Raw genomic sequence first — 27,755 nt, 5'->3', positions numbered from 1 at the left:
GCATGGTGGTGCCTCCCTGTAGTCTGAGCTACTTGGGAGGCTGAGGCGGGAGGATCGCTTGAGCCCAGGAGTTCCAGGATGCAGTGAGCCATGATTGCATCACTGCACTCCAGCCTGGGCAACAGAACCAGACTCCATCTTCAAAAAATAAAACTGAATGTGAATGGCCCGCAATAGGTATCTAGGCTCAGCCAATATATTGGCAACTAGGATTTTATAGTCACAGAATTTCCCTGCGCTGACTAGCGGGATTCCTCCCTCCCCAAGACACAACATGATTCTGATCTCTTGGCAAAACGTTAAAACAGTGACAGGATCGCTTGGGTCAGTAGCCAGTCAGAGCTAGAAACCCACTAGAAGTCACCTCATGGATCCTCCTCTCCCCACTGTACAGACTGAAAAACAGGCCCACAGAGGGGTAGGGACGTGCCACATCACACATTCATGTGGGATGTCTCCCACCCCAGGTGCAGGGCCTTTTGCAATGAAAACACAAAGTTGATTGATAGTCTCTTTGATGACCCTGCCTCCCTCTGAGCTGCTGCCCGAGTCCCTTAAGGTAGAGGCAAGGAGGGACGTTGAAGGAGCAGCAGCACCCACATTTGTGTTAAACCCTTTAAGTGACTTAAAACAATATGTGGGGATTGTACTCCCATTGTCTTCATTTTACAGATGGAAGAACTGAGGCTTAGAGAAGAGAAATAGTTTGCCTGGGGAAACACAGCTAGTAAGTGCAGAGCCAGGATTCAAACTCAGCCACAGCTCCTGTCACTCCAGGCCCCCAAGAAAGGCCCACATGGGGCAGTAATGTTGGCACTGCAAGCACAGTGACAGACCAGGAAAGGAGGTATCAGGAGCGGACAGACCTCCTGGTGCCCACCTTGATAGGAACCAACTGTGAGAGTCTGTCGGGACCCTTTGTTCTCTGCCTCAGTCTCCCCCCCAGGACCCTCTCCAGCTTCTTTGCGTCTCCTCCCTTGCCCTTGGGCGCTCCTGGGTTGACCTCTCCGAGGCCCCTCCTGCTATTTTCTAGGTAGCATCAGCACCCCCACCTCACATACATCCATATGCTGGTAGAGGGGCTGGGGAGGCCAGCCCAGCACAGCAGCTGCAAACAGGAAACCACAGCAGCGGTGCGGAGTGGAGCAGGGCCCCACTGCAGACTGTCCCCCGGAGCTTGAGAAGCCACAGGAAGTGCTCAGTGCTCAGCTGCCCCACCCCTGGCCCATTCTCTGGCCTGGTTCAGCCCCAAGAATATAGTGGCCGGCCTTTATGGCCACTCTGCCCCTTACCTAAGAAGGCACAGACGCAAAGACAAAACCGTGTGAGTGATAGAGGAGAAAGCCGTATGGATCCATGAATTTTTTTTTTTTTTTTTTTTTTTGAGACAGAGTCACCAGGCTGGAGTGAAGTGGCACCTTTTGGCTCAGTGCAGCCTCCGCCTCCTGGGTTCAAGTGATTCTCATGCCTCAGCCTCCCTGGTAGCTGGGATTACAGGCGTGTGCTACCACACTGGGGTAATTATTATTTTTTTGAGACAGAGTCTTACTCTGTTGCCCAGGCTGAAGTGCAGTGGCACGATCTCGGCTCACTGCAACCTCTACATTTTGGGTTCAAGTGAGTCTCCTGCCTCAACCTCCTGAGTAGCTGGGATGACAGGCACGTGCCACCATGCCCAACTAATTTTTGTGTTTTTAGTAGAGACAGGGTTTTATCATGTTGCTCAGGCTGGTCTCAAACTCCTGACCTCAGGTGACTGACCCGCCTCAGCCTCCCAAAGTGCTGGGATTATAGGCATGAGGCACCATATCGGGCTATTTTTTTTTTTGTATTTTTAGTAGAAATGGGGTTTTGCCATATTGGCCAGGCTGGTCTCAAACCCCTGACCTCAGATGATCCGCCCACCTTGGCCTCCCAAAGTGCTGGGATTGCAGGCGTGAGCAGCCTGCCGTGCCCGGCTGGATCCAGGAAGATCTTTAAAGACCCATAAGATCCACATAAGGCCGGGCACGGTGGCTCACGCCTGCAATCCCAGCACTTTGGGAGGCCAAGGTGGGTGGATCACCTGAGGTCAGGAGTTTGAGACCAGCCTGGCCAACATGGCGAAACCTCATCTCTACTAAAAATACAAAAAAATTAGCCGGGCGTGATGGCGAGTGCCTGTAATCCCAGCTACTCAGGAGGCTGAGGCTGGAGAATTGCTTGAACCTGGGAGGTGGAGGTTGCAGTGAGCCGAGATGGCACCACTGCACTCTAGCCTGGGTGACAGAGTGAGACTGTGTCTCCAAAAAAAAAAAAATCCACATAATTACTGGGACTAATTATCCAGGTCCCCATAGTCAACTCCAAAAGGGGATGGATCAATATGCAGCTCTTCTTATCAAAGAGGAAGATGAAAAACGTGAACAGGGAAAGAAAAAAAGGATTTGCCAATTTTTCAGGAAAGGTAAAGTTTTCCTGCAGGTCATGGTCAATTTGTGGGACAAGAATCAGTTTCGGGGCCATGTGCAGTGTCTCACACCTGTAATCCCAGCATGTTGTGAGGCCAAGGCAGGAGGATCACTTGAGCCCAGGAGTTCAAAACCAGCCTGGGCAACAAAGGGAGACCCCCATCTCTTAAAAAAAAAAAAAAATTTTTTTAAGTTAGCCGGGTGTGGCGGCATGTGCCTGTTGTCTCAGCTACTTGGGAAGCTGAGGCAGGACAATTACTTAAGCCCAAGAGGTCGATGCTGCAGTGAGCTATGATCACACCACTGGACTCCACCCTGGGTGACAGACCAAGACCCTGTCTCTAAAAAATAAATACATAAATAAATAAACTCAATAAATCAACTACTGATGCCTGTACCCCGCCTCCAGGGTTTCTGACTCACTGATCAGGGCTGTGGCCTGCACACTGTAAAAGCTGCCCAGGTGATTCTGATGGGTAGCCAGGGTCAGAACCCACTAATTTAGTGGGTCTGGACCAGTGCGTGTTTGTAGGGAAATTGAGCAGAGAACATGACCATGGTTGGGGTAAATACTGCGTCATAAAACTTTTGTTTCAGATTTTTTATAAGGTGTGTCCTGGGTCACAGTGTAAACTTCTATACTGTGGTTTGACACCGCAGTGACTCTAGGGGCCCAAGTGACCTCAGAGAACAGTGGTTCTCAGACTTGAGTGTACAGAAATCATCAGGGAAACTTGTCGACACTGTCGACTCGTGGGCCCCACTGCAGACCTAACTGAATCAGACTTTTGGGGGCAGAGGTCAGAAATCTGCTTCTTGGACAAGCTCTCTGGATGGTTCTACTGTTCTCTTGAGTTTGAAAACAGAGTTCCAATCTAGGGAACCCAGAATGAAGTAATAAGAGATAATGTATTTTACAGTATGCTCTTGTCTTATATAATGGGAATTAGCCACTGACCGAATGAGTGAGCGATGCCAGGATCAGCTTTTCATTGGCCCAAAGGCACTGATTCCACAGGGGCTTCAAGCCTGTGTGTGGACCAAGGAGGAAGGCCTGGGGCCCTGAGCTACCAGGAACACTACTCAGAGTCCAGAGCAGGAAGACCCCATCTTCCCCAGTCCTTCTGGTATACCTGGCTACATGACAGGCCTCGGGACAGCCATGGCCAGGCTCTAGTCAGGCCCCAAATCTTGGTCAGTGAAGGGTGCCTGGAAGACTTCGTGGAAGTCACAGGATTGTGCAGAGGTCAGCACAGGGTTGGGGACAGGCCCCAGCAGCAGCCCCACCTGGCTGTCCTGCTGTATATCTGTTCTGCGTCAGGCACTGTGAGGAAGATTGATGAGCAAGACGTCGTTCCTGCCCCCGTGGGGCTCACCTCTGTCCACTTTCAGTTGGGAAAACTTACTGAGCATCTCCTCTGAGTCAGTCCCCGCTAAGTCATGGCTTTTGTCCTCAGGGTGCAGACAGTGGAGGGTGCAAGATTCAGCATCCCCAAAGCTTCTCAGAGGCTTCAGCAGAGAAGGTTCAGGAGGGTCCTGCTAGGCCCACTTCCCACACGCAGCTCCTGATCTGATCTCTCATAGCCCCTCCCAGCATCGTCACTGGAATACCTGACCCCAGAGGTCCCAGAGGTGATGTTGCCTACGTCTGCCGGAGCTTTCTGAAATCAGAAACTTATACTTTGCCTTTCTTTCTGGTGGGTCCTCCTCTAGGCCCCGCATCCAGCCACAGCTTCCACTGTTCCCTCTGGACCCTCTGCCCACCAGCCACTCTGTAAACATACCTTGTTCTTTCTACCACTGCATCCTTACACATACCCCTCCCTCCATCTGGAAAGCCTGCCCTCTGCTTCTCCTCACGGCAAACTCACACTCATCCTTCGCCATTCGCTCCAATGGGACCTTCCCAGACCATCGCCGTCTCAGACCATCGCCTACCCAGACCATCGCCTTCCCAGACCATCGCCTGCCCAGACCATCGTCTACCCCGACCATTGCCTTCCCAGACCATCGCCTTCCCAGACCATCACCTGCCCAGATTATCGCCTGTCCAGACTATGTCAATCTTTGTTCTCAACTCCCATAGCATCTTGAAAAGACCTCTTCTGTAGCTATAATAGGTTTATTTATTTTCTTTTCTTTCTCTCTCTTTTTTTTAAAGACAGGGTCACCCAAGCTGGAGTGCGGTGGCACTATCTTGGCTCACTGCAACCTCCGCCTCCCAGGCTCAAGCGATTCTCCCACCTCAGCCTCCTGAGTAGCTGGGACTACAGGTATATATGCTACCATGCCTGGCTACTTTTTGTGGGTTTTTTTGAGACAGAGTCTTGTTCTGTCATCTGGCTGGAGTGCAGTGGCACAATCTCGGCTCACTGCAACCTACACCTCCCGGGTTCAAGCAATTCTCCTGCCTCAGCCTCCCGAGTAGCTAGGATTACAGGTGCATGCTACCACACCCAGCTAATTATTGTATTTTTAGTAGAGACAGGGTTTCACCATGTTGGCCAGGATGGTCTTGATCTCTTGACCTTGTGATCTGCCCGCCTTGGCATCGCAAAGTGCTGGGATTACAGGCATGAGCCACTGTGCCCAGCTGTAATTTTTTTTTTTTGAGACGGAACCTCTGTCACCCAGGCTGGAGTGCAGTGGCACAATCTCAGCTCACTGCAAGCTCCGCCTCCCGGGTTCACACCATTCTCCTGCCTCAGCCTCCCTAGTAGCTGGGACTACAGGTGCCCGCCACCACGCCTGGATAATTTTTTGTATTTTTAGTAGAGATGGGGTTTCACCGTGTTAGCCAGGATGATCTCAATTTCCTGACCTCGTGATCTGCCCGCCTCGGCCTCCCAAAGTGCTGGGATTACAGGTATGAGCCACCGCGCCCGGCCTGTATTTTTTTTTTTAAGACGGAGTTTTGCTATGTTGCTCTGGCTGGTCTTGAACTCCTGACCTCAAGTGATCCACCCACCCTGGCTTCCCAAAGTGCTAAGATTACAGGTATGAGCCACCGTGCCTGGCCCAGGCAATTTTTGTATTTTGAATAGAAACAGCATTCTGCGATGTTGCCCAGGCTGGTCTCAAACTCCTGACCTCAGGAGATCAGCCACCTTGGCCTCCCAAGTGCTGGGATTACTGGCATGAGCCACCACACCCAGCTTTTTTTTTTTTTTTTTTTTTTTTGGAGACAGGATCTCACTCTATTGCCTACGTTGGAGTACAGTGGCACAATCATGGTTCACTGCAGTCTTGAACTTCTGGGCTCAAGTGATCCTCCCACCTCAGCTTCTTGAGTAGCTGAAACTACAGGGGGTGCACCACCATGCCTAACTTTAAAATTTTTGTAGAGACAGGATCTCACTGTGTTGCCAGGCTGGTCTTGAACTCTTGGGCTCAAGCGATCTTCCCACCTCAGACTTCCCAAGTGCTGGGATTACAGGTGTGAGCCACCACAGCTGGCTAAATTTATTTCCTGAAACAAAATCATGGCTGGGCACGGTGGCTCACGCCTGTAATCCCAACACTTTGAGAGGCCAAGGTGGGTGGATCACCTGAGGTCAGGAGTTCGAGGCCAGCCTGGCTAACATGGTGAAACCCCGTCTCTATTAACAATACAAAAAAATTAGTCAGGCATGGTGGCAGGTGCCTATAATCCCAGCTACTCAGGTGGCTGAGGCAGGAGAATTGCTTGAACGCAGGAGGTGGAGGGTGCAGTGAGCTGAGATTGTGCAATTGCACTCCAGCCTGAGGAACAAGAGCAAAACTCCGTTTCAAAAAAAAAAAAATCTGGGGACATAGTCTGATGAGAATACAGAAACTACATACTTGAAATGAGGACCATTACGGAAAATCCTAGCTGTGGATGTGCTGACAAGACAGCACTTATTTCCCCCGAGTGTGATGATTTCATACCTGTGTCTGGGCCCAGAGCAGAGTGTCCAGCATGTAGTGGGTGCTCAGCAGATGTTTACTGAATAAATGAATGAGCAGGTGCGCACACCTATGCACGTTGAGAGGGGGAGAGAGGATGAAGAGCTGGGGGAGACTGCCCCCCAAACAGGAAGATTCAGGCCGTTTGTAGCATCAGTTCCAAAGACAGAACCAAAGTCACCTCCCCATTACCCCTAGTGACCTGCTCCCCCATCAGTCACCTGGACCTGTGTGCCCCACAGCACTCCGTCTTCAGCTGAGGGCTGGCTCTGGGTGGGCCTTCTGTCCCCAGGGCAGGGTAGGGCTTAGTAAATGCTCAATATGTGTTTGCTGCAAATCGTGCAATGATAGGCCTTCAATAATCATTCCCAGCACCATCTGTGCTCACAGACAGTAGGAGTGCAAATGGTGATGCGCTCTCCTTTAAAACTGCTTGTCATCGTGGCTCCATCCGAGTGTTTATCACAGAGAATCAGTCATTCATTCAACAAACAGATACTGTGTGCTGACTCTGTGCCAGGCACTGTTCAGAAAACCAGAGATTCTGCAGTATGAAAAGCAAGATTCCTGCCCACAATCTAGTTGGCAAGGTGGACAATAAACAAATAAGAAAAGAATGTGAGAGTGGTAAGTGCCAAGAGGAAATAAAGCAGTGTTCAGAGGACACGGAGTGCCAGGGTGTGAGTGTGAGCACAGGCCTCAGGGAGGCGCGTGCGTCCTCAGCAGGCGGCCACAGGAGACAGGACGAGGGGAGTGGGGAGTTGGGAGTCAGGTCACACAGAGCCTTTCCAGGGAGAGGACTTGGGATTGACTTGAAGTGTGACAGGGAGGATTCTGAGCAGGGGAGTGAGACGACCTGACTCCTGCCTGCTGCGAAGAGAGGAAGCCACGCAGGAAGCTGCAGCAGGCTCTGTCCAGGTGAGAAGTGGTCGGTTCTTAGCTGTTCTTATTGTGTGTTCTGACCACACCCAATAGGGCTTTCTGTTGGGCTGGATGTAAGGCTGAGAGAGAGGAAGCAATCAGGGATGGATGACCCCTGACCTCTTTATCCCTGAGACCAGATCCCAAGTGTAGCCACCCTTTCTGATTCTAGTAACTGGTGACAGTGGCTGGGGTGGGGTGGTTCAAGAACCATGCAAAAGATATAAGGTCTTGGTCACTAGTTCAGCTGGGTTGGTTGGCCTTCTGGGCCTATTTTCAAATATTTAGCCCATTCCCAACCACAGAATTTTTTCAGGGTTACAGCACAGTTCAAGAAGAGACTCTTCTCAAAGGTACAGAATACAGGCCGGGCGTGGTGGTGCACACCTAGAGGCCCAGCTACTTGGGAGGCTGAGGCAACAGGATCACTCGAGCCCAGGAGTTTGAAGCCTGCCTGAGCAACATAGTGAAACTGTCTCTAAAAAAGAAAAAGAAAAAAAAATTAAAGGTACAAAGGTCAAAGAGCTCTCAGTCAGGCAAAGATAACAAAGAAAAGGAAGCAGAGACCCTGCTGGGGTCACTGCACTTCTCAAAGCATATTGACTCTGGGCCACCTTGCTAAATCTACTTTCAGTTGTAGTAGCTTTTTGGCAGATTCCTTAGGATTATCTGTATATGATTGTGTTATCTGTAAGTAAACGTAGCTGTATTTTATTTTCCAATCCATATACTTTACATTTCTTTTTCTTGTCTTACTGCACTTGTTAGGGCCTTTGGTGCAACACTGAGTAGACGTGGTAAGAACATTGTTGCTTCGTTCCCAATCTTAGATGGAAAATAATCCCATGAAGTATGTTATAGATTTTTTTTTTTTTTTTTTGAGATGTAATGTCACTGTGTCACCCAGGCTGGAGTGCCGTGGCCCGATCTTGGCTCACTGCAACCTCTGCCTCCTGGGTTCAAACAATGCTCCTGCCTCCGCCTCTGGAGTACCTGAGATTACAGGTGCCCACCATTATGCCCGGCTAATTTTTCTATTTTTGTACAGATGGGGTTTCACCATGTTGGCCAGACTGGTCTTGAACTCCTGGCCTCAGGTGATCTGCCTGCCTCGGCCTCCCAAAGTGCTGGGATTACAGGTGTGAGCCACCGCACCGGCCAATGTTTAGTTATTGATTGATTGAGCCAGGGTCTTGCTCTGTTGGCTAGGCTGGAGTGTAGTGGCACAGTCATGGCTCACTGCAGCCTCAATGTCACAGGCTTGAACAATTCTCCTGCCTCAGCCTCTGGAGTAGCTGGGACCACAGGCATGCACCACCATGCCTGACTAATTTTTATATTTTTTGTAAAGACAGACTCTCACCATGTTACCCAGGCTCGTCTCAAATTCCTGGCTGGCCTTAAGTGATTCTCCCACCTCAGCCTCCCAAAGTTCTTAGATTACGGTCATTAGCCATTGTCCCTGGCCAATGTTCAGTTCTTATTTTGTAAATAAATTTTAATTTTACATTTATCCTTATTGTTAAGCAAGTGATGTTCGGTTTTTGTTTTTTGTGGGTTTTTTTTTTCTTTTTTTTTTGTTGAGATGGAGCCTTGCTCTGTCACCCAGGCTGGAGTGCAGTGGCGCAATCACGGCTCCCTGCAACCTCTGCCTCCCGGGTTCAAGCGATTCTCCTGCCTCAGCCTCCCCAGTAGCTGTGATTACAGGTGTCTGCCACCATGCCCGGCTAATTTTTTTATTTTTAGTAGAGATGGGGTTTCACTATCTTGGCCAGGCTGGTCTCAAACTCCTGACCTCGTGATCCACCTGCCTCGGCCTCCCAAAGTGCTGGGATTACAGGCGTGAGCCACCGTGCCCGGCTGTGATGTTCAGTTTTTACGTCAACTCTGCATTCCTGGGAAAAAGCCAATTTGGTCGTCATGTTCTCTTTTTCTTAATTTGAAAAGTTAAAAATTCCTTAATTTTTGGCCGGGCGCGGTGGCTCACGCCTGTAATCCCAGCACTTTGGGAGGCCGAGACGGGCGGATCACGAGGTCAGGAGATTGAGACCATCCTGGCTAACACGGTGAAACCCCGTCTCTACTAAAAATACAAAAAACTAGCCGGGCGCCGTGGCGGGCGCCTGTAGTCCCAGCTACTAGGGAGGCTGAGGCAGGAGAATGGCGTGAACCCGGGAGGCGGAGCTTGCAGAGAGCTGAGATCCGGCCACTGCACTCCAGCCCGGGCGACAGAGCGAGACTCCATCTCAAAAAAAAAAACAAAAAACAAAAAAAAAAAACATGGCACTGTAATCCCAGCACTTTGGGAGGCCTAGGTGGGCAGATCATGAGGTCAGGAGTTCGAGACCAGCCTGACCAACACAGTGAAACCCCATGTCTACTAAAAATGCAAAAATTAGCTGGGTGTGGTGGTACACACCTGTAATCCCAGCTACTCAGGAGGCTGAGGCAGGAGAATCCCTTGAACCTGGGAGGCAGAGGGTGCAGTAAACCTAGATTGCACCACTGCACTCCAGCCTGGTCGACAGTCCGAGACTCTGTCTCAAAGAAAAAAAAAAAAGTGATATTTCTGAACAGTTTTATCAACTGTATCTTGATTATCAAAAGTTACAAAAGCAAATCCTTTTTTCCACTCTGCCTGTCTTCCATAATTTCTATGGTTTTAATCTTGCCATATTTTTCAAAGGTCTCTCAAATTATATTCTTCTGTATCTTCTTTATTTTATCTTTTTTTTTTTTTTTTGAGACGGAGTCTCGCTCTGTCGCCCGGGCTGGAGTGCAGTGGCCGGATCTCAGCTCACTGCAAGCTCCGCCTCCCGGGTTTATGCCATTCTCCTGCCTCAGCCTCCCGAGTAGCTGGGACTACAGGCGCCCGCCACCTCGCCCGGCTAGCTTTTTGTATTTTTTAGTAGAGACGGGGTTTCACCGTGTTAGCCAGGATGGTCTCGAACTCCTGACCTCGTGATCCGCCCGTCTCGGCCTCCCAAAGTGCTGGGATTACAGGCTTGAGCCACCGCGCCCGGCCTATTTTTTTTTTGAGATGGAGTCTCGCTCTGTTGCCCAAGCTGGAGTGCAGTGGCGAGATCTTGGCTCTCTGCAACTTCTGCCTCCCAGGTTCAAATGATTCTCCTGCCTCAGCTTCCTGAGTAGCTGGGATTACAGGCACCCACCACCATGCCCAGCTAATTTTTGTATTTTTTAGTAGAGACGGGGTTTCACCGTGTTAGCCAGGCTGGTCTTGAACTCCTGACCTCGTGATTTGCCCCCCCTCAGGCTCCCAAAGTACTCGGATTACAGGCATGAGCCACCATGCCCAACCTTGTTTTTATTTATTTTTTATTGAGGTGGAATCTCGCTCTGTCTCCCAGACTGGAGTGCAGTGGCATGATCTTGGCTCACTGCAACCTCCCGCTCCCAGGTTCAAGAATAAGCCATTCTGGCCGGGCGCGGTGGCTCAAGCCTGTAATCCCAGCACTTTGGAGGCCTAGGTGGGCAGATCATGAGGTCAGGAGTTCGAGACCAGCCTGACCAACACAGTGAAACCCCATGTCTACTAAAAATGCAAAAATTAGCTGGTGTGGTGGTACACACCTGTAATCCCAGCTACTCAGGAGGCTGAGGCAGGAGAATCCTTGAACCTGGGAGGCAGAGGGTGCAGTAAACCTAGATTGCACCACTGCACTCCAGCCTGGTCGACAGTCCGAGACTCTGTCTCAAAGAAAAAAAAAAAAGTGATATTTCTGAACAGTTTTATCAACTGTATCTTGATTATCAAAAGTTACAAAAGCAAATCCTTTTTTCCACTCTGCCTGTCTTCCATAATTTCTATGGTTTTAATCTTGCCATATTTTTCAAAGGTCTCTCAAATTATATTCTTCTGTATCTTCTTTATTTTATCTTTTTTTTTTTTTTTGAGACGGAGTCTCGCTCTGTCGCCCGGGCTGGAGTGCAGTGGCCGGATCTCAGCTCACTGCAAGCTCCGCCTCCCGGGTTTATGCCATTCTCCTGCCTCAGCCTCCCGAGTAGCTGGGACTACAGGCGCCCGCCACCTCGCCCGGCTAGCTTTTTGTATTTTTTAGTAGAGACGGGGTTTCACCGTGTTAGCCAGGATGGTCTCGAACTCCTGACCTCGTGATCCGCCCGTCTCGGCCTCCCAAAGTGCTGGGATTACAGGCTTGAGCCACCGCGCCCGGCCTATTTTTTTTTTGAGATGGAGTCTCGCTCTGTTGCCCAAGCTGGAGTGCAGTGGCGAGATCTTGGCTCTCTGCAACTTCTGCCTCCCAGGTTCAAATGATTCTCCTGCCTCAGCTTCCTGAGTAGCTGGGATTACAGGCACCCACCACCATGCCCAGCTAATTTTTGTATTTTTAGTAGAGACGGGGTTTCACCGTGTTAGCCAGGCTGGTCTTGAACTCCTGACCTCGTGATTTGCCCCCCCTCAGGCTCCCAAAGTACTCGGATTACAGGCATGAGCCACCATGCCCAACCTTGTTTTTATTTATTTTTTATTGAGGTGGAATCTCGCTCTGTCTCCCAGACTGGAGTGCAGTGGCATGATCTTGGCTCACTGCAACCTCCCGCTCCCAGGTTCAAGAATAAGCCATTCTGGCCGGGCGCGGTGGCTCAAGCCTGTAATCCCAGCACTTTGGGAGGCCGAGATGGGCGGATCACGAGGTCAGGAGATCGAGACCATCCTGGCTAACACGGTGAAACCCCGTCTCTACTAAAAAAATACAAAAAACTAGCCGGGCGACGTGGCGGCGCCTGTAGTCCCAGCTACTCGGGAGGCTGAGGCAGGAGAATGGCGTGAACCCGGGAGGCGGAGCTTGCAGTGAGCTGAGATCCGGCCACTGCACTCCAGCCTGGGTGACAGAGCGAGACTCCTTCTCAAAAAAAAAAAAAAAAAAAAAAAAGAATAAGCCATTCTAGCTTACTTATGGTTGTCTGAATACTTTTTTCTATCTTTTTACTTTTAGCCTTTAATTTTTTTTTTTTTTTTTGAGACAGGGTCTCACTCTGTCATCCAGACTGGATGACACAATCTTGGCTTACCGCGACCTTTGCCTCCCGGCTCAAGTGATCCCCCTGCCTCAGCCTTCTGAGTAGCTGGGACTACAGGCTTGACACTCTGCCTGCCTGGCCTTGTTTTTATTTTATTAATTTTATTATTTTTATTTATTTATTTATTTTGAGACGGAGTCTTGCTCTCTCACCCAGGCTGGAGGGCAGTGGCATGATCCTGGCTCACTGCAAGCTCCATCTCCTGGGTTCACACCATTCTCCTGCCTTAACCTCCCAGCAGCTGGGACTACAGGCGCCCACCACCACACCCGGCTAATTTTTTGAATTTTTAGTGAAGACAGGGTTTCACTGTGTTAGCCAGGATGGTCTTGCTCTCCTGACCTGTGATCCGCCCACCTCAGCCTCCCAAAGTGCTGGGATTACAGGCATGAGCCACTGCACCCGGCCTTTTTTGTTGTTGTTTAATTGAGAGGGAGTCTTGCTGTGCTGCCCAGGCTGGAGTGCAGTGGTGCAATCTTGGCTCACTGCAACCTCTGTCTCCCGGGTTCAAGCAATTCTCCTGCCTCAGCCTCCCAAGTAACTGAGACTACAGGTGCACGCCACCACAGCTGGCTAATTTTTTTTTTTTTTTTTTTGTATTTTTAGTAGAGACACGGTCTCACCATCTTGACCAGGCTGTTCTCAAACTCCTGACCTCAGGTGATCTGCCCACCTCGACCTCCCAAAGTGTTGGGATTACAGGCGTGAACCACCGTGCCTGTCACCAGCCTTGGTTGGTTTGTTTGTTTATTTATTTGAGATGGAGTCTTGCTCTGTTGCCAAGGCTGGAGTGCAGTGGCACAATCTCAGCTCACTGCAACCTCCACCTCCTGGGTTCAAGTGATTCTCCTGCCTCAGCCTTCCGAGTAGTTGGGACTACAGGTGTGTGCCACCACACGCAGCTATCTTTGGTATTTTAGTAGAGACACGGTTCACCACGTAGGCCAGGCTGGTCTCAAACTGAGATTACTGGGGTGAGCCACTGTGCCCAGCCTGTTTCAATATTTTAAATGTGCTTATATGGCCAGGCACAGTGGCTCACACCTGTAATCCCAGCTACTCAGGAGGCTGAGGCAGTAGGATTGTTTGAGCCCGAGAGCCGTCATCATGCCACTGCACGCCATCCGGGCAAGAGAGCGAGAGCATGGCTCTAAAAATAAATTAAAATCTGATTGGGCACAGTGGCTCACACCTGTAATCTCGAGGCAGGTGGATCACAAGGTCAGGAGTTCCAGACCAGCCTGGCAAATATGGTGAAACCCTGTCTCTACTAAAAATACAAAAAATTAGCCAGGCATGGTGGCGGGCGCCTGTAGTCCCAGCTACTCAGGAGGCTGAGGCAGGAGAATCGCTTCAACCTGGGAGGCAGAGGTTGCAGTGAGCCGAGATTGCGCCACTGCACTCCAGCCTGGGCGACAGAAGAAGACTCTTGTCTCCACACACACACACACACACACACACACAAATAAAAAATGAAAAAATGAAACACGCAAAACTGGCAAAACTCTGTCACATGCATCAGTATATGTAATGTATACATATGGGTTGAGGAGCAGTAATAAAACTGACATCCATGTGCCTACTTGCCAGCCAAAATTACCTAACAAGCCCTTTGTAGCCCCCTCTCATGCTGCACTGTGTTAATCATACAGTTGCTTTTCTTCAGAGCTTTGCCGTGTGTGCCTGTACAACATATAATGTCAGTTGGCTGTCTTTGAACTTTTTTTTTTTTTTTTTTTGAGGCGCAGTCTCGCTCTGTGGCCCGGATTGGAGTGCAGTGGCCAGATCTCAGCTCACTGCAAGCTCCGCCTCCCGGGTTTACGCCATTCTCTTGCCTCAGCCTCCCGAGTAGCTGGGACTACAGGCGCCCGCCACCTCACCCGGCTAGTTTTTTTTGTATTTTTAGTAGAGACGGGGTTTCACCGTGTTAGCCAGGATGGTCTCGATCTCCTGACCTCGTGATCCGCCCGTCTCGGCCTCCCAAAGTGCTGGGATTACAGGCTTGAGCCACCGCGCCCGGCTGTCTTTGAACTTTAAATAGAATCAGGCTGAATGTATGCTCTGTAATGTTTTTCTGCTTATTTCCAAGATTTCCTTATGCCTATATATGTAGCAGTTATTAATTTTAACTGCTGTATAGTACTACACTCTATAATCCACAGTTCTACTCTTGAGCACAAATGGGTTGTTTGCAGTTTTTGACTTTTGTTTTGAGACAGAGTCTCCCTCTGTCGCCCAGGCTGGAGTGCAGTGGTGTGATCTCGGCTCGCTGCAAGCTCCGCCTCCCGGGTTCATGCCATTCTCCTGCCTCAGCCTCCAGAGTAGCTGGGACTACAGGTGCCCGCCACCACGCCCGGCAAATTTTTTGTATCTTTTCATAGAGACAGGGTTTCATCGTGTTAGCCAGGATGGTCTCAATCTCCTGACCTTGTGATCCGCCCGCCTCGGCCTCCCTAAGTGCTGGGATTACAGGTGTGAGCCACCACACCTGGCCCGTTTTTGACTTTTACAAACAATGCTGCTGTGCATATTCTTACCTGTGTGCTTCTGAGGTAATGTGCCTGGGTAGAACTGCTGGGTTGTAAGGTACGTGCATGTTCAGCTCATCTAGCTAATGCCAAACTATTTCCAAGATGGCTTGTACTAATTTCTCTTCCACCAGCAGGGTGGGAGGTCCTACTTCTCCACTTCCTTGCCAGCATCTTGATAGTGTTTTTGCATCCTAATAATCTGCCACCTGAGCCTTTGTAAGAACAGCCAACACACGCCGGGTGCGGTGGCTCAAGCCTGTAATCCCAGCACTTTGGGAGGCTGAGACGGGTGGATCACGAGGTCAGGAAATCGAGACCATCCTGGTTAACACGGTGAAACCCCGTCTCTACTAAAAAAAAATACAAAAAACTAACCGGGCGAGTTGGCGGGCGCCTGTAGTCCCAGCTACTCCAGAGGCTGAGGCAGGAGAATGGCATAAACCCGGGAGAGGGAGCTTGCAGTGAGCTGAGATCCGGCCACTGCACTCCAGCTCGGGCGACAGAGCAAGATTCCGTCTCAAAAAAAAAAAAAAAAAAGAACAGCCAACACTGAATGTTCATTCACACGGTGCCAGACCCTGTACTGAGGGCTCTGTGTGTGATTTGATTTCACCCTCACAAGACCCCCATCTATTATGAACATGTTATTGATGACCGAGAGAGCAAGTCTTTGTCCTGCTTCTGCCCAAGACACTTCTCTTCTGCCGGGGCCCCATGGCCATGTTGCCTATCGTTTCCCAACCTGGGTGGGGCTGAGTCCCAGCAGGGCCTCAGCGCCACCCCAGACCTCTTTCTCCTCAGGCTCTTACTCCCTGTCAGTCCGCCTCAGCCGCCCTGCATCCTGGGACCGAATCAGACACTACAGGATCCAGTGCCTTGACAATGGCTGGCTGTACATCTCACCGCGCCTCACCTTCCCCTCACTCCAGGCCCTGGTGGACCATTACTCTGGTATGGCCTTTCCCTGCCCCCAGGAGTAGGCTGGGATAGTCTGCGGGGAGGAGCAGGCAGTGGTGTCCTCCGATATTTTACCTGCTATGGAGTATTCAGACAGACAGAAGAGAGGCCTCCCCTATTTTCACACCAGTCCCCATGCCAAGAAATGCAGGCTGGGAGCCTTGTCTTCACCTCATGCCCTAGCAGAAAAGCCACATACCTCCTGTGTAGGCTCAGGTCAGTATCTTGCCTACCACTCTGGTTCTGATTCAAAGCCCCTGGCAGCAGGTAGAGTTCTCTCCACAGGAACTGGATCCAGAGCTGCTGCTCTGTGGGGTTCAATCCTGACTCTCCTTAGTACTTCCTGATGCCGGTCCTTCAATGGACACTGGAAGATGCAGTCACTGGGTACAGCGTCAGGGGGCAGAGAGGGAAGAGCACTCTCGTGAAAACTCAGGGGTTTTCTGTAGGTCACTCCGTGCGGGAGTAGACAGCAGTAAACTGAGCATTCCTTAGCTTTCTTCTTCCCAAAGCAATTTCCTAACCAGAAACTTGAGCTCAAGAGGTCCATGAACTCACCCTAAATCATACAGTGATTGTCTCCCAAAAGTTAGCCCAGAAAGACCTTTGCATCTGTCTCCATGAAACCAACAGCTTGGGGCTCATGTCCTGTCACTCTTTGGTAACCATGCCCCCTCCTGCCAAGTGTGGAGGGCTGTCAGGATGAGGGCTGTTGGGGAGAAGTAGGGTGGAGTCGGCCATGTCAGGGATGGAGGTCTCTTCCTCAGAGCTGGCGGATGACATCTGCTGCCTCCTCAAGGAACCCTGTGTCCTGCAGAGGGCTGGCCCGCTCCCTAGCAAGGATATACCCCTACCTGTGACTGTACAGAGGACACCACTCAACTGGAAAGAGCTGGACAGGTAAAGTCGGGGACTCCTGGAAACATGAAAGCAGGACCAAGAGTTAGAAGGACTCACTCCTGGGAACCACAACCCGAATGTACCTGTCACACTCAGGGACACCTGGCAGCTGAAGCCAGGGCACACCGACTCAACTCCTGGAGCAGAGCCCAGGCTCGGCAGGTGGGGCTGGGGAAGCTGATCTGATAGGGAACAGGGGAGCCCCATTAGGTCCTCATCAGGAGTGAGGGGTTTTGAGAACAGTGCATTTTTGTGTGTAGTGAGTGCAGGGAGAAGGAATAGGCTCCTTGACCCAGTTCTCTTCCTTTGTCCACAGCTCCCTCCTGTTTTCTGAAGTTGCCACAGGGGAGGAGTCTCTTCTCAGTGAGGGTCTCCGGGAGTCCCTCAGCTCCTACATCAGCCTGAATGAGGAGGCTGTCTCTTTGGATGATGCCTAGGCCCAAAAGAGAGGCCGAAAGGGAAACCAAGACTGCACACCTAGAACCCCAATTCAGCCCAGCCACCTGAACACCCCAGAGGCAAGGCTGTGCACTCAGTTAGGGAGGGCTGGGACACAGAGGTGCATCCAGGGTCCCACCTATACCCTTGCTCTTTCCTCTCTTGGCCCTAAGAAGTCACCTACCTCCTCCCAGTGCCATGATCCCACCTGCGACCTCTAGTCCAAATGCAGAGAAGTTGGGACCAGGGCCAGGGTTCCAAAAAGAGAGTAAGTCTCCTGGGGGTCTGACCTAGTCAGTTCTTGAGTTTGTTTCCAGTACCATCTGGATGCCCTGCCTGCTGAGCCCCGTTCTACATCCCCCCGTTAACCAGGCCCCACCCACAAGGTAGAAACAACCCCTAGCTTCTGTGAGAAAATCATTTTCAGGAAATTTACAAGTCTCGTTGAGACCACCACCATACCTCAGAAGATAGGACTGTGGCCTAGAAGGGAAAGGAAAACTGAGATGGTGTCTTATCGTAGCAGATCGTAGGTGCTCCAGCCTCTACTTGACCTCCAGAGCAAAGAGAAAGACTTCTGACAGTCTAAGTCCTCAAAATGTCCCCCACTGAGGACAACAGCCCCAGCTCTTTTTTTTCTGAGACGGAGTCTTGCTCTGTTGCCCAGGCTGGAGTACAATGGCACGATCTCAGCTCACTGCAACCTCCATCTCCTGGATTCAAACAATTCTCCTGCCTCAGCCTCCAGAGTAGCTGGGATTACAGGTGCACACCACTATGCCTGGCTGATTTTTTTGTATTTTTAATAGAGATGGGGTTTCACCATGTTGTCCAGGCTGGTTTCAAACTCCTGACCTCAGGTGATCCACCCGCCTTGGCCTCCCAAAGTGCTGGGATTACAGGTGTAAGTGACCGCACCCAGCCTAGCTTTCAGATCTCTATTTCATTTTGTGGCTTACTATTCCCTAGCACACTGGCCTTGCCATCTTGTGGCCAAATACAAAATACACCTCTTTTTTTTTTTTTTTTTTTTTTTGAGACGGAGTCTCGCTCTGTCGCCCAGGCTGGAGTGCAGTGGCCGGATCTCAGCTCACTGCAAGCTCCGCCTCCCGGGTTGACGCCATTCTCTCGCCTCAGCCTCCCGAGTAGCTGGGACTACAGGCGCCCGCCATCTCGCCCGGCTAATTTTTTGTATATTTTAGTAGAGACGGGGTTTCACCGTGTTAGCCAGGATGGTCTCGATCTTCTGACCTCGTGATCCGCCCGTCTCGGCCTCCCAAAGTGCTGGGATTACAGGCTTGAGCCACCGCGCCCGGCAAAATAACACCTCTTAAGTCTAGCACACTGCAGTGAGGCCAGGCACCTCAGTGCTGGGCAGGGGCATCAGAATGTGCTAAGCCCTCTCTCCACAATGCCAAGACTGAGGCCACAGCCTACACCAAATCCAGCCCTTGATTTCCCTGCTGCCCCCATAAAGAGAAAGAGGTCTGCTGGATCTGCTAAAGGAGCACGGAGAGGAAGAAAGAGGGATGGGGTGGGAGGTACCACCTCGAGTGTTCCTACTGGGTTCCCAAGCTACAGGTGGGGTGGGAAAGGCTTTATCAGGTATCATCAACAGGTTCTCAATTAAAGATTTGATTTATTCAAGTATCTGAAAACATTCTACAATGGAAACTGTTATTAGATGCTGCCTGTACTGTGCTATGGACCACACACATACAGTCATGCTGTTTCAGAAGACTTGAAATGCCACTGATAGTTTAAAAACTGTACACCTGATGGAGAATCGAGGAAGACAATTTAATGTTTCATCTGAATCCAGAGGTGCATCAAATTGAATGACAGCTCCACTTGGCAAACAGCTGTTACTTGACGGTATCCAAGAAGAAATGGTTGGTGACGGATAAATTCAGAAATGCTTCTCCAAAGGTGGGTGGTTTTTAAAAAGTTTCAGGTCACAACCCTTGCAGAAAACACTGATGCCCAACACACTGATTCGCAGTCCAGGAAACATGGGTCTTCCAAGTTCCAAGGGGCTGGGGTTCCCCAACTATCAAGTTCCTGTGCTGTAATCAAGAGGGTCCTTTGGACTGGATAGGGAGCAGCTGGGAGCTGTACACCATCAGTCATAATGAATGGCAGTGTAAAAGATGATCCAGATGACCTAGTGAGGAGACAAGCACTGTTCATAGGTCACCTGGGTTAATACAGGACCTGATCCCACAAAACAAAAATGCCAGATGAGAATGTAAACACGGGGCACTCTCCCGGGGCTATCCATTGCACAATCGGCTTGGGGAGTCTAAGTTAAAATTTCACTGAAATCACACTGTTACTAACAGAGCCCAGGACTGCCCACCTGCAATTGCAAAGGAACTCCTGATAAGCTCCTCCCCTACCAAATGGCAACCCCAGGCCCAGGGAATTGAGATACAGAAGTGGAAATGATTCAAGTAAAGCATACTACCCTGCTAGCAGGTGCTGCAACTACCAGTATGAAAATACCATCATAATTTGTCAGCTGCATATCAAAGCAGGGATTCTCAGACCTTGGCTACCCATTGTAATCTCCTGGTTCTTTAAAAAACATATAGATGCCCCAGCAATACCACTCAGAAGATTTTATTGGTTTGGATTAGAGTCTGGACACATAAGGTTTTTTTTTTTTTTTTGAATCCTGCTGGGACTCAACAGGTACACACCACCCGTCCTGGCTAATGTTTTTTCCCCCCTGTAGAGATGGGTTTCACCATATTGTCCAGGCTGGTCTCAAACTCCTGGACTCAAGCAGTCTGCCTGCCTCAGCCTCCTATAGTGCTGTAATTACAGGCATGAGCTACCATGCCAGGCCATGAGTATAATTTTGAAAAAAATGGGCCGGGCGCGGTGGCTCAAGCCTGTAATCCCAGCACTTTGGGAGGCCAAGACGGGTGGATCACGAGGTCAGATCAAGACCATCCTGGCTAACACGGTGAAACCCCGTCTCTATTTAAAAAAATACAAAATACTAGCCAGGCGAGGTGGCGGGCACCTGTAGTCCCAGCTACTCGGGATGCTGAGGCAGGAGAATGGCGTAAACCTGGGAGGCGGAGCTTGCAGCTAGCTGAGATCCGGCCACTATACTCCAGCCTGGGCGACAGAGCAAGACTCTGTCTCAAAAAAAAACGGGCTGGGCATGGTGGCTCACACCTGTAATCCCAGTACTTTGGGAGGCGGAAGCAGGCGGATCACTTGAGGTCAGAAGTTTGAGACCAGCCTGGCCAACATAATGAAACCCCATTTCTACTAAAAATACAAAAACTATCCAGGCATGGTGGCTCACGCATGTAGTCCCAACTACTGGGGAGACTGAGGTGGGAGGATCACTTGAGCCCAGGAGGCGGAGTCTGCAGTAAGCCAAGATTGTGCCACTGCACTCCAGCCTGGGTGAAAGGGTGAGACCCTATGTCAAAAAAAATAATAGTATACAGTTCAGAAGTTTTCTGTATGGGCACAGGTGTGCAAACATCACCACTGATTTCAAAACATTACTCCAAAAAGAGCCTGTTTCCTTTATCAGCTCCTCTCCCTCCCCTCCTCCCAGCCACTGGCAAGCACTAATATACTTTTTGCCTCAATGGATTTGCTCACTGGGAGATTTTGCATATAGAATCACACAATATGTGGTCTTTTGTATCTGGATTCTTCCACTTAGCATAATGTTTCAAGGTTCATCCATGCTATACAGCATGTATTGGTACTTCATTCCTTTTTTTTTTTTTTTTTTTGAGATAGTCTTGCTCTGTCTCCCTTGGCTCTGTCTCTCTTGGCTCACTGCAAGCTCCGCCTCCCGGATTCACACCATTCTCCTGTCTCAGCCTCCCCAGGAGCTGGGACTACGGGCACCCACCACCATGCCTGGCTAATTTTTTTAGTAGAGACAGGGTTTCACCTTGTTAGCCACGATGGTCTCCATCTCCTGACCTTGTGATCCGCCTGCCTCAGCCTCCCAAAGTGCTGGGATTACAGGTGTGAGCCATCGTGCCCGGCCACTTCATTCCTTTTTAAGACCAAATAACATTCTACTGTATGGATATATATTATCCTATCCATTCATCAAGTGATGGTCATTTGGATTATTTGTACTTTTTAGTTATTATGAAAAATATTTCCTAGTTTCTTTTTGGAGGTGGAGTTTCCCTCTTGTTGCCCAGGCTGGAATGCGATGGCGTGATTTCAGCTTGCTGCAACCTCTGCCTCCCAGGTTCAAGTGATTCTCATGCCTTGGCCTCCCAAGTAGCTGGGATTACAGGTGCCCACCACCACGCCCAACTAATTTTTTTTTTTTTTTTTTTTTTTTTTTTTTTTTTTTTTTTGAGACGGAGTCTTGCTCTGCCACCCAGGCTGGAGTGCTGTGGCTGGATCTCGGCTCACTGCAAGCTCCGCCTCCCGGGTTTACGCCATTCTCCTGCCTCAGCCTCCCGAGTAGCTGGGACTACAGGCGCCGCCACCTCGCCCGGCTAGTTTTTTGTATTTTTTAGTAGAGACGGGGTTTCACCGTGTTCGCCAGGATGGTCTCGATCTCCTGACCTCGTGATCCGCCCGTCTCGGCCTCCCAAAGTGCTGGGATTACAGGCTTGAGCCACCGCGCCCGGCTTAATTTTTTGTATTTTTAGTAGAGATGGGATTTCACCATGTTGGCCAGGCTGATTTTGAACTCCTGACCTCAGGTAATTTGCCTGCCTTGGCCTCCCAAAATGCTGAGATTACAGGCCTGAGCCACCGTGCTCGGCCCTCCTAGTTTCTAATATGTAGCCAGGGTTGAGAATCAGATGTAGAAGCTGACGATGGGCCCTGGATTTACACATTACAGGGGACTGTACAGTATTTCAGACCACATCTTCTGGGATGTGGCTCAACACAGGCCATGGCCCTAAGCCTCAGAAGCCTTTAGAAAAACAGCACCCTGTTCACATAGTGTAACTCAATCAGTGGGGTCCCCTCCTGTAAGTGACACCTCATGAAATGAACAGTACCTGTTGTAAAACTATCAGCTACACATACCATGAACAAGGCAAAAGAGGTCATAAACCCTTCTTTCGTGAGCTCCCACGTGCCTCCATATTCTTCCTCATCAATCTGTAGATAATTGCTGAAGTAGAGGTACAGGACTCCTGCATTGATCAGGCAGAATCTAGAGCAAGAGAGAACAAGTACCAAACATAAACTGTAAGATTAGAAGACTCAGAACTTGGGGCCAGGCATGGTGGCTCACGCCTGTTATCCCAGCACTTTGGGAGGCTGAGGTAGGTGGATCACTTGTGGTCAGGAGTTCGAGAACAGCCTGGCCAACAGGATGAAACCCTGTCTCTACTAAAAATACAAAAACTAGCAGGGCATTGTGGTGGGCACCTGTAATCCCAGCTGTTCAGGAGGCTGAGGCAGGAGAACTGCTTGAACCCAGAGGCAGAGAGGTTGCAGTGAGCCAAAATTATTCCACTGCACTCCAGCCTGGGCAACAGCGAAACTCCATATACAAGTATATAGTGTGTGTGTGTGTATTATATAGTTCTCAAAAGCCCCTTGAAGTAAGACAGAATGGCTGCTGAGGAGGCCGGGCGCGGTGGCTCAAGCCTGTAATCCCAGCACTTTGGGAGGCCGAGACGGGCGAATCACGAGGTCAGGAGATCGAGACCATCCTGGCTAACACGGTGAAACCCCGTCTCTACTAAAAAAATACAAAAAATTAGCCGGGCGAGATGGCGGGCGCCTGTAGTCCCAGCTACTCGGGAGGCTGAGGCGAGAGAATGGCGTCAACCCGGGAGGCGGAGCTTGCAGTGAGCTGAGATCCGGCCACTGCACTCCAGCCTGGGCGACAGAGCGAGACTCCGTCTCAACAAAAAAAAAAAAAAAAAAAAAAAGAATGGCTGCTGAGCTGTCCAAATAGGACCTGACATGGCCTCCAGGTAGCTCCAGCTAGGGGGAGGCTATGGGAGAAACACACGTGAAGCCGCTGCTTCACAGCCTAGTTGAGCAGGCAACAGCATACCCCCGTACAGCTCCCCATGGGAGACCATTTCTGGATATCCACTGTCTGTTACTGCTACGGGATGCAGATGTGAAGATGACTGTTCCTGCTCTCAGCTCACCATCAATTACGGGGCTAGGAACAGCAATGAGCTAGGCACGGTGGCTCACGCCTGTAATCCCAGCACTTTGGGAGGCCAAGGTAGGCGGATCACCTGAGGTCAGGAGTTCAAGACCAGCCCAGCCAACATGGCGAAACCGTCTCTACTAAAAATACAAAAAAATAAGCCGGGCATGTTGGCGGGCACCTGTAGTCCCAGCTACTTGGGAGTCTGAGGCAGGAGAATCGCTTGAACCTGAGAGGTGGAAGTTGCAGTGAGCCGAGATCATGCCAGTGCACTCCTGCCTGGGCGCCAGAGCAAGACTCCGTCTCAAAAAAAAAAAAAAAAGAGGGACCTAGGCCAGACATTTTGACTCATGCCTGTAATCCCAACACTTTGAGAGGCCGAGGAAGGAGGATCACTTGAGCCCAGGAGTTCAAGACCAGCCTGGGCAATGTAGAGAAACCTTGTCTCTATAAAATTTTAAAAAATCAACCAAGTGTTGTGGCTCACGCCTAAGTAGTTCCAGTTACTTAGGTGGCTGAGGCAGGAAAATCATTTGAAACCAGGAGGTCAAGGCTGCAGTCAGCCGTGATGGTGCCACTGTGCTCCCACCTGGGCGATAAAGTGGGGCCCTATCTCAAAAAAACAAAATGAAGGGACCTGAAATAACTTCTGCCAAAGCCAAGGTTTAGCACATTAAGCATAGTGCCAGGCACAAGGGAAATGGTCGTCAAATACATAAGTTCCTACTTCCCAAACTTGCACAGGAACAAAGGTCACAGCAGAATTAGAGGGCATGCCACCAACAAGTAATGTGATAGCCTCTTGCAGGAGGTCACTTTACACCCATGAATGAATGGACTGGCCCAGCCTTCAGGAAGGCAGGAAGGTAACCTGCCCGACCTGAGATGCTCCTGAGGAGTGGTGCACCAGACCCAGGAGTGCCATTGTAGGGCCACTGCTTTGCTCTATTCATCACACACACACACAGCTCCAGAGCAGCAATGGCCTTTCCTATAACAGGAAAAAAAGCCTCTATTTAAAAAGAAATGATACCATGAAAATGTAAGATACCCAAGACTTACCCTGCTATTCCCAAGAAACCTCGTAATGGTAAAACTCCCCAAATGACACCCAGGACCACAGCAATGATCTGTCGGAACCAGTAGATCACATCTAAAAATTCATCCTGTAGAAAAGACAGAAAATGCAAGAATTATCTGGGGGTGGGTGCCACAGTACAGCCAGAGGGGGGAATATTAAACCTTTCTGCTAAACACATCCAGGAAATTTGTCTCCCCCAAAGGCAACGGTATGTGTTTCCTGCTTCACCACTTACTTACACTAAAATGTGGTAGAAATGATACATTCAGACATCATTAAGCGATCACTTCCAGAATCTATGCTCTAAATTAAAATTCTAGAGCTGCATATATAATATGACCTGTAATGAAATGATTGTTATAGTAATCGTGCTACTGGCCGCACATATGGATTAGAAGCAAAAATGCTGGAGTCAGGTGCCAGCATATTTAAGTTTCATGGAAGAACACAGAAGACGACTCAGGTTTCTGATCTGCCCTGGATTCCAGAAACCAGTCCTTATACAAGAAAAGAAAGAAATGACACAGCAGATTAGAGACTGCAGGTTTTGCAAGAGTTGGGCAGGGCTGGGGGCAGAGCAAGGGCACCTTCAGGAAGTGCCTCCCATCCCCCCTTACAGGAACTTCAGGAAGGAAAATCCCACTTCAGCAGCCCAGAAAACCAAAGAAATGACTGCAAATATAATACTCTTTCCAAACTACCTGGAATCAAGAGGTTTGTGATTACCCCTTCCCGATCATGGAGCAGAGTTACGAAGCATCCTCCGAATGGGACGAGTAAGAACGTCCTGAAGTCCCAACCAATTCTCGCACGTATTTGGTGGCATTTCTCTACCCTGACACCTCACACTCACCCAGTGAGTGGTCTCAGTCTCCCCTCTTGACTCATGCTTATCAAAGTATTCGGTCCTTTTCATTCAACAGGCAACAACAGCTCAAGATTAGCGAGCCTCACTATGTGCAAAAGGCTTTAACGCACCACAGTACCCCCACTTCAGAGCTATTCTGACTTAGATTCCGCAAGAAGAGCACCTGGCACGTAGAAAGCATTCTCAGTAGAAGTCTGTTAGTGTTAGTTTGTGCTAGTTAATTCGAAAGAGACAAGTAACTTACTCAAAACCCTACTGCACATAAAAGGCAGAGGCCGAATCGAATTCAGCTCCCTTTCCCCGTTCAGGCACAAGCCCTGCCCGCGGATGACAAAGCCTCTCCCCGCTCCTCGTCAGTTCCGCATAACTAGGGGGCTTCAGCCTTAGGCCACCCTTCGGGGAGCTTCAAGCCCAGCTGTCCGCCCAGTGCCCGCCAAGTTTGTTCTGACACCCTTGGGCCACCCGCCCCACTGCCCTACTCGATAGCGCCGTAACGGGGACGAGGGCAGGCCCAGGCCAGTCTTCCCGTTCCCCGAGTCCCAGCCGGCTCCTCGCGCCCGCGCCCTGTTCGGGCTTCACCGTACCTTGTCCTCCCAGGCCGCGTCGCTCCGCAGAACCTTGCTCCAGACGGAGACTTTGAGGGCCCCGTTGGCCAGCTGCGGCTGAGGCGGCTCCTCCTTCCGCCGCCCGCCGCTCATCCTCCCGTCGCGCCGCCCGGGCCGGGCCTGGGGCGCGCGGGCTGAGCCAAAGGGAGTCGGGGTCTAGGGTCGCGGGTCGGCTGCAGGCTCAGCGGTCCGGTCCTGCGGCGCGCCGCGGTTCCCCTCACCTGGCCAAGCTACCCGGCTCCGCTGGCTCTACAGAGCAGGCGCCGCGAAGGGAGGGGCGGCACAGTGTCGTGCGACCTCTCGCCGACGTGCTCACGCAGCCAATCGGCAGCCGCGCAGCCGTCCGAGGAAAGAGCAACCACCGCCTTGGCGCAAGCGCGCTACTCGTGGCGGAAATGACGTCAGCCTCTGCCAGGCTCGCGGTAAGGTGTGAGGGAAGGGACAATCTTGATAGAACGGTGACATGGGCGCCAGGAGGCGCTGTGGAGACTGAGGAGGTAGGGGAAAACCGAGGCTGGACGTCAGCGTCGCACAGTCGGCCACAGCTGCCCCTCGAGCAGCGAGTGGGGCAGGAGCGGCTCTACCTTTCCTTGCGATCTACACGCCAGCTGAGCCCAGACCTTGCTCCAGGGTAGCCCCAAGCTGCCCCGCAGGATTTAGCCCGTTTATTTTCTCCCCTAACCCTGCAAGTTCTGTAGGGCCTTGTTCAAGATGTTAACTCTTCTGTAATACCTAAGCGTCTCATCTTGCCCAGCACACTCTTTTGGCACACGAGAGCCCTGAGACCCCAAAAGAGGAAATGAGTTTCTGAAGCCGTATAGCAATGTGGACCCAACCGGGGACTCCTGAGCGGCAAATACAAGAATTGGTTAGGTGTCAAGATATCTGAGTGTTCACATACAGCGTCCTCACCATGTGCTGCGTCAGTGCTTCACAAAATGAGCTTCCAGAGCAGCAGCGGCCGCATCACCTGGGAACTGGATAGGGTGGCAGGTTCTCGGCCCCCATTCCACACTTCTGACTCAGAACCCCTGGGGATGGGGCTCCTTCCGATGTTTGAACAAGCCCTCCAGGTGGTGCCAGGCGCACTGTGTTGGTAAGTCCAGAGACCAAGGCACATCCCTTCTGGACAGTGGATTTTTTTTTGAGACAGCACGGTCTCTGCTCACGGCAATCTCCACCTCCCAGGTTCAAGCGATTCTCGTGCCTCAGCCTCCCACGTAGCTGGGATTATAGGCGCCCGCCACCACGGTCCACTGATTTTTTTTTGTATTTTAGTAGAGAGGGGGGTTTCGCCATGTTCCCCAGGCTGGTCTCGAACTCCTGAGCTCAGGCAATCCGCCCATCTTGGACTCCCAAAGTGCTAGGATTACAGGCATGAGCCACCTCACCCGGCCTCTGGACAGTAGATTTATAGAGGCAAGTAATGTATCTGGACCTGGGCGTGTCTGACTCCAAAATCTGTGCTCTTAACTGTTAAACTTTAAAGCTTAAAGAGTATCAATGAGGTCAGAGCATCTTTTGCATACCTATCAACATTCACCTGTAATTCTTCACTTTTCGTGAGTAATAGAACCTCCTAGGGAGGCCAGGCGCAGTGGCTCACTCCTGTAATCCCAGCACTTTGGAAGGCCGAGGTGGGTGGATCACTTCAGGTCAGGAGTTAAAGACCAGCCTAGCCAACATGGTTGAAACCCCGTCTGTACTAAAAATACAAAAAAAAAAAAAAAAAAAAAAAAAAGCCAGGCGTGGTGGTGGGGACCCATAATCCCAGCTTCTCAGGAGGCTCGAGGCATGAGAATTGTCTGAACCTTGGAGGCGGAGGTTGCAGTGAGCCAAGATCACACCATTGCACTCCAGCCTTGGCAACAGAGCAAGACTTG

At 50.6% G+C, this 27,755-nt stretch overlaps 2 protein-coding genes across 4 annotated transcripts in view; one reads left to right on the top strand and one right to left on the bottom strand.

The window, feature by feature from the left end:
• The window catches only part of SLA2 (Src like adaptor 2), a 35,862-nt gene extending 17,673 nt beyond the window's left edge, over window positions 1–18,189 (top strand). The window contains exons 6-8 of the mRNA XM_033186327.1: window positions 15,692–15,841; window positions 16,615–16,747; window positions 17,064–18,189. Coding sequence (XP_033042218.1) covers window positions 15,692–15,841; window positions 16,615–16,747; window positions 17,064–17,184 — 404 coding nt within the window. The 3' untranslated portion in view covers window positions 17,185–18,189. The remainder of the gene's footprint in view (window positions 1–15,691; window positions 15,842–16,614; window positions 16,748–17,063) is intronic.
• Window positions 18,190–18,804: 615 nt separating this feature from the next.
• Window positions 18,805–26,238, bottom strand: RAB5IF (RAB5 interacting factor). 3 transcript variants are annotated; one of them, XM_033186332.1, is made up of 4 exons: window positions 25,852–26,238; window positions 24,381–24,484; window positions 22,229–22,358; window positions 18,805–19,367 (listed from the first exon to the last, which is right to left on the bottom strand). In XM_033186332.1, exons 1-4 carry the CDS (start codon window positions 25,963–25,965, stop codon window positions 19,350–19,352), a joined length of 366 nt encoding a protein of 121 aa, XP_033042223.1. In that variant the 5' UTR covers window positions 25,966–26,238; the 3' UTR covers window positions 18,805–19,349. The 3 variants fall into 3 exon arrangements, with proteins under 3 accessions (XP_033042223.1, XP_033042222.1, XP_033042224.1); XM_033186331.1 differs by having other exon boundaries at window positions 18,805–19,349; XM_033186333.1 differs by lacking the exon at window positions 22,229–22,358 and having other exon boundaries at window positions 18,805–19,349.
• Window positions 26,239–27,755: the final 1,517 nt, after the last annotated feature.

This window comes from Trachypithecus francoisi, unplaced genomic scaffold (genome assembly GCF_009764315.1).
Source record: "Trachypithecus francoisi isolate TF-2019V2 unplaced genomic scaffold, Tfra_2.0 Lachesis_group21, whole genome shotgun sequence".
In the NCBI taxonomy this organism is placed as follows: Eukaryota; Metazoa; Chordata; class Mammalia; order Primates; family Cercopithecidae; genus Trachypithecus; species Trachypithecus francoisi.
Note: the sequence above shows the minus strand (reverse complement) of the source record. Positions and strands in the feature narration are given on the sequence as shown.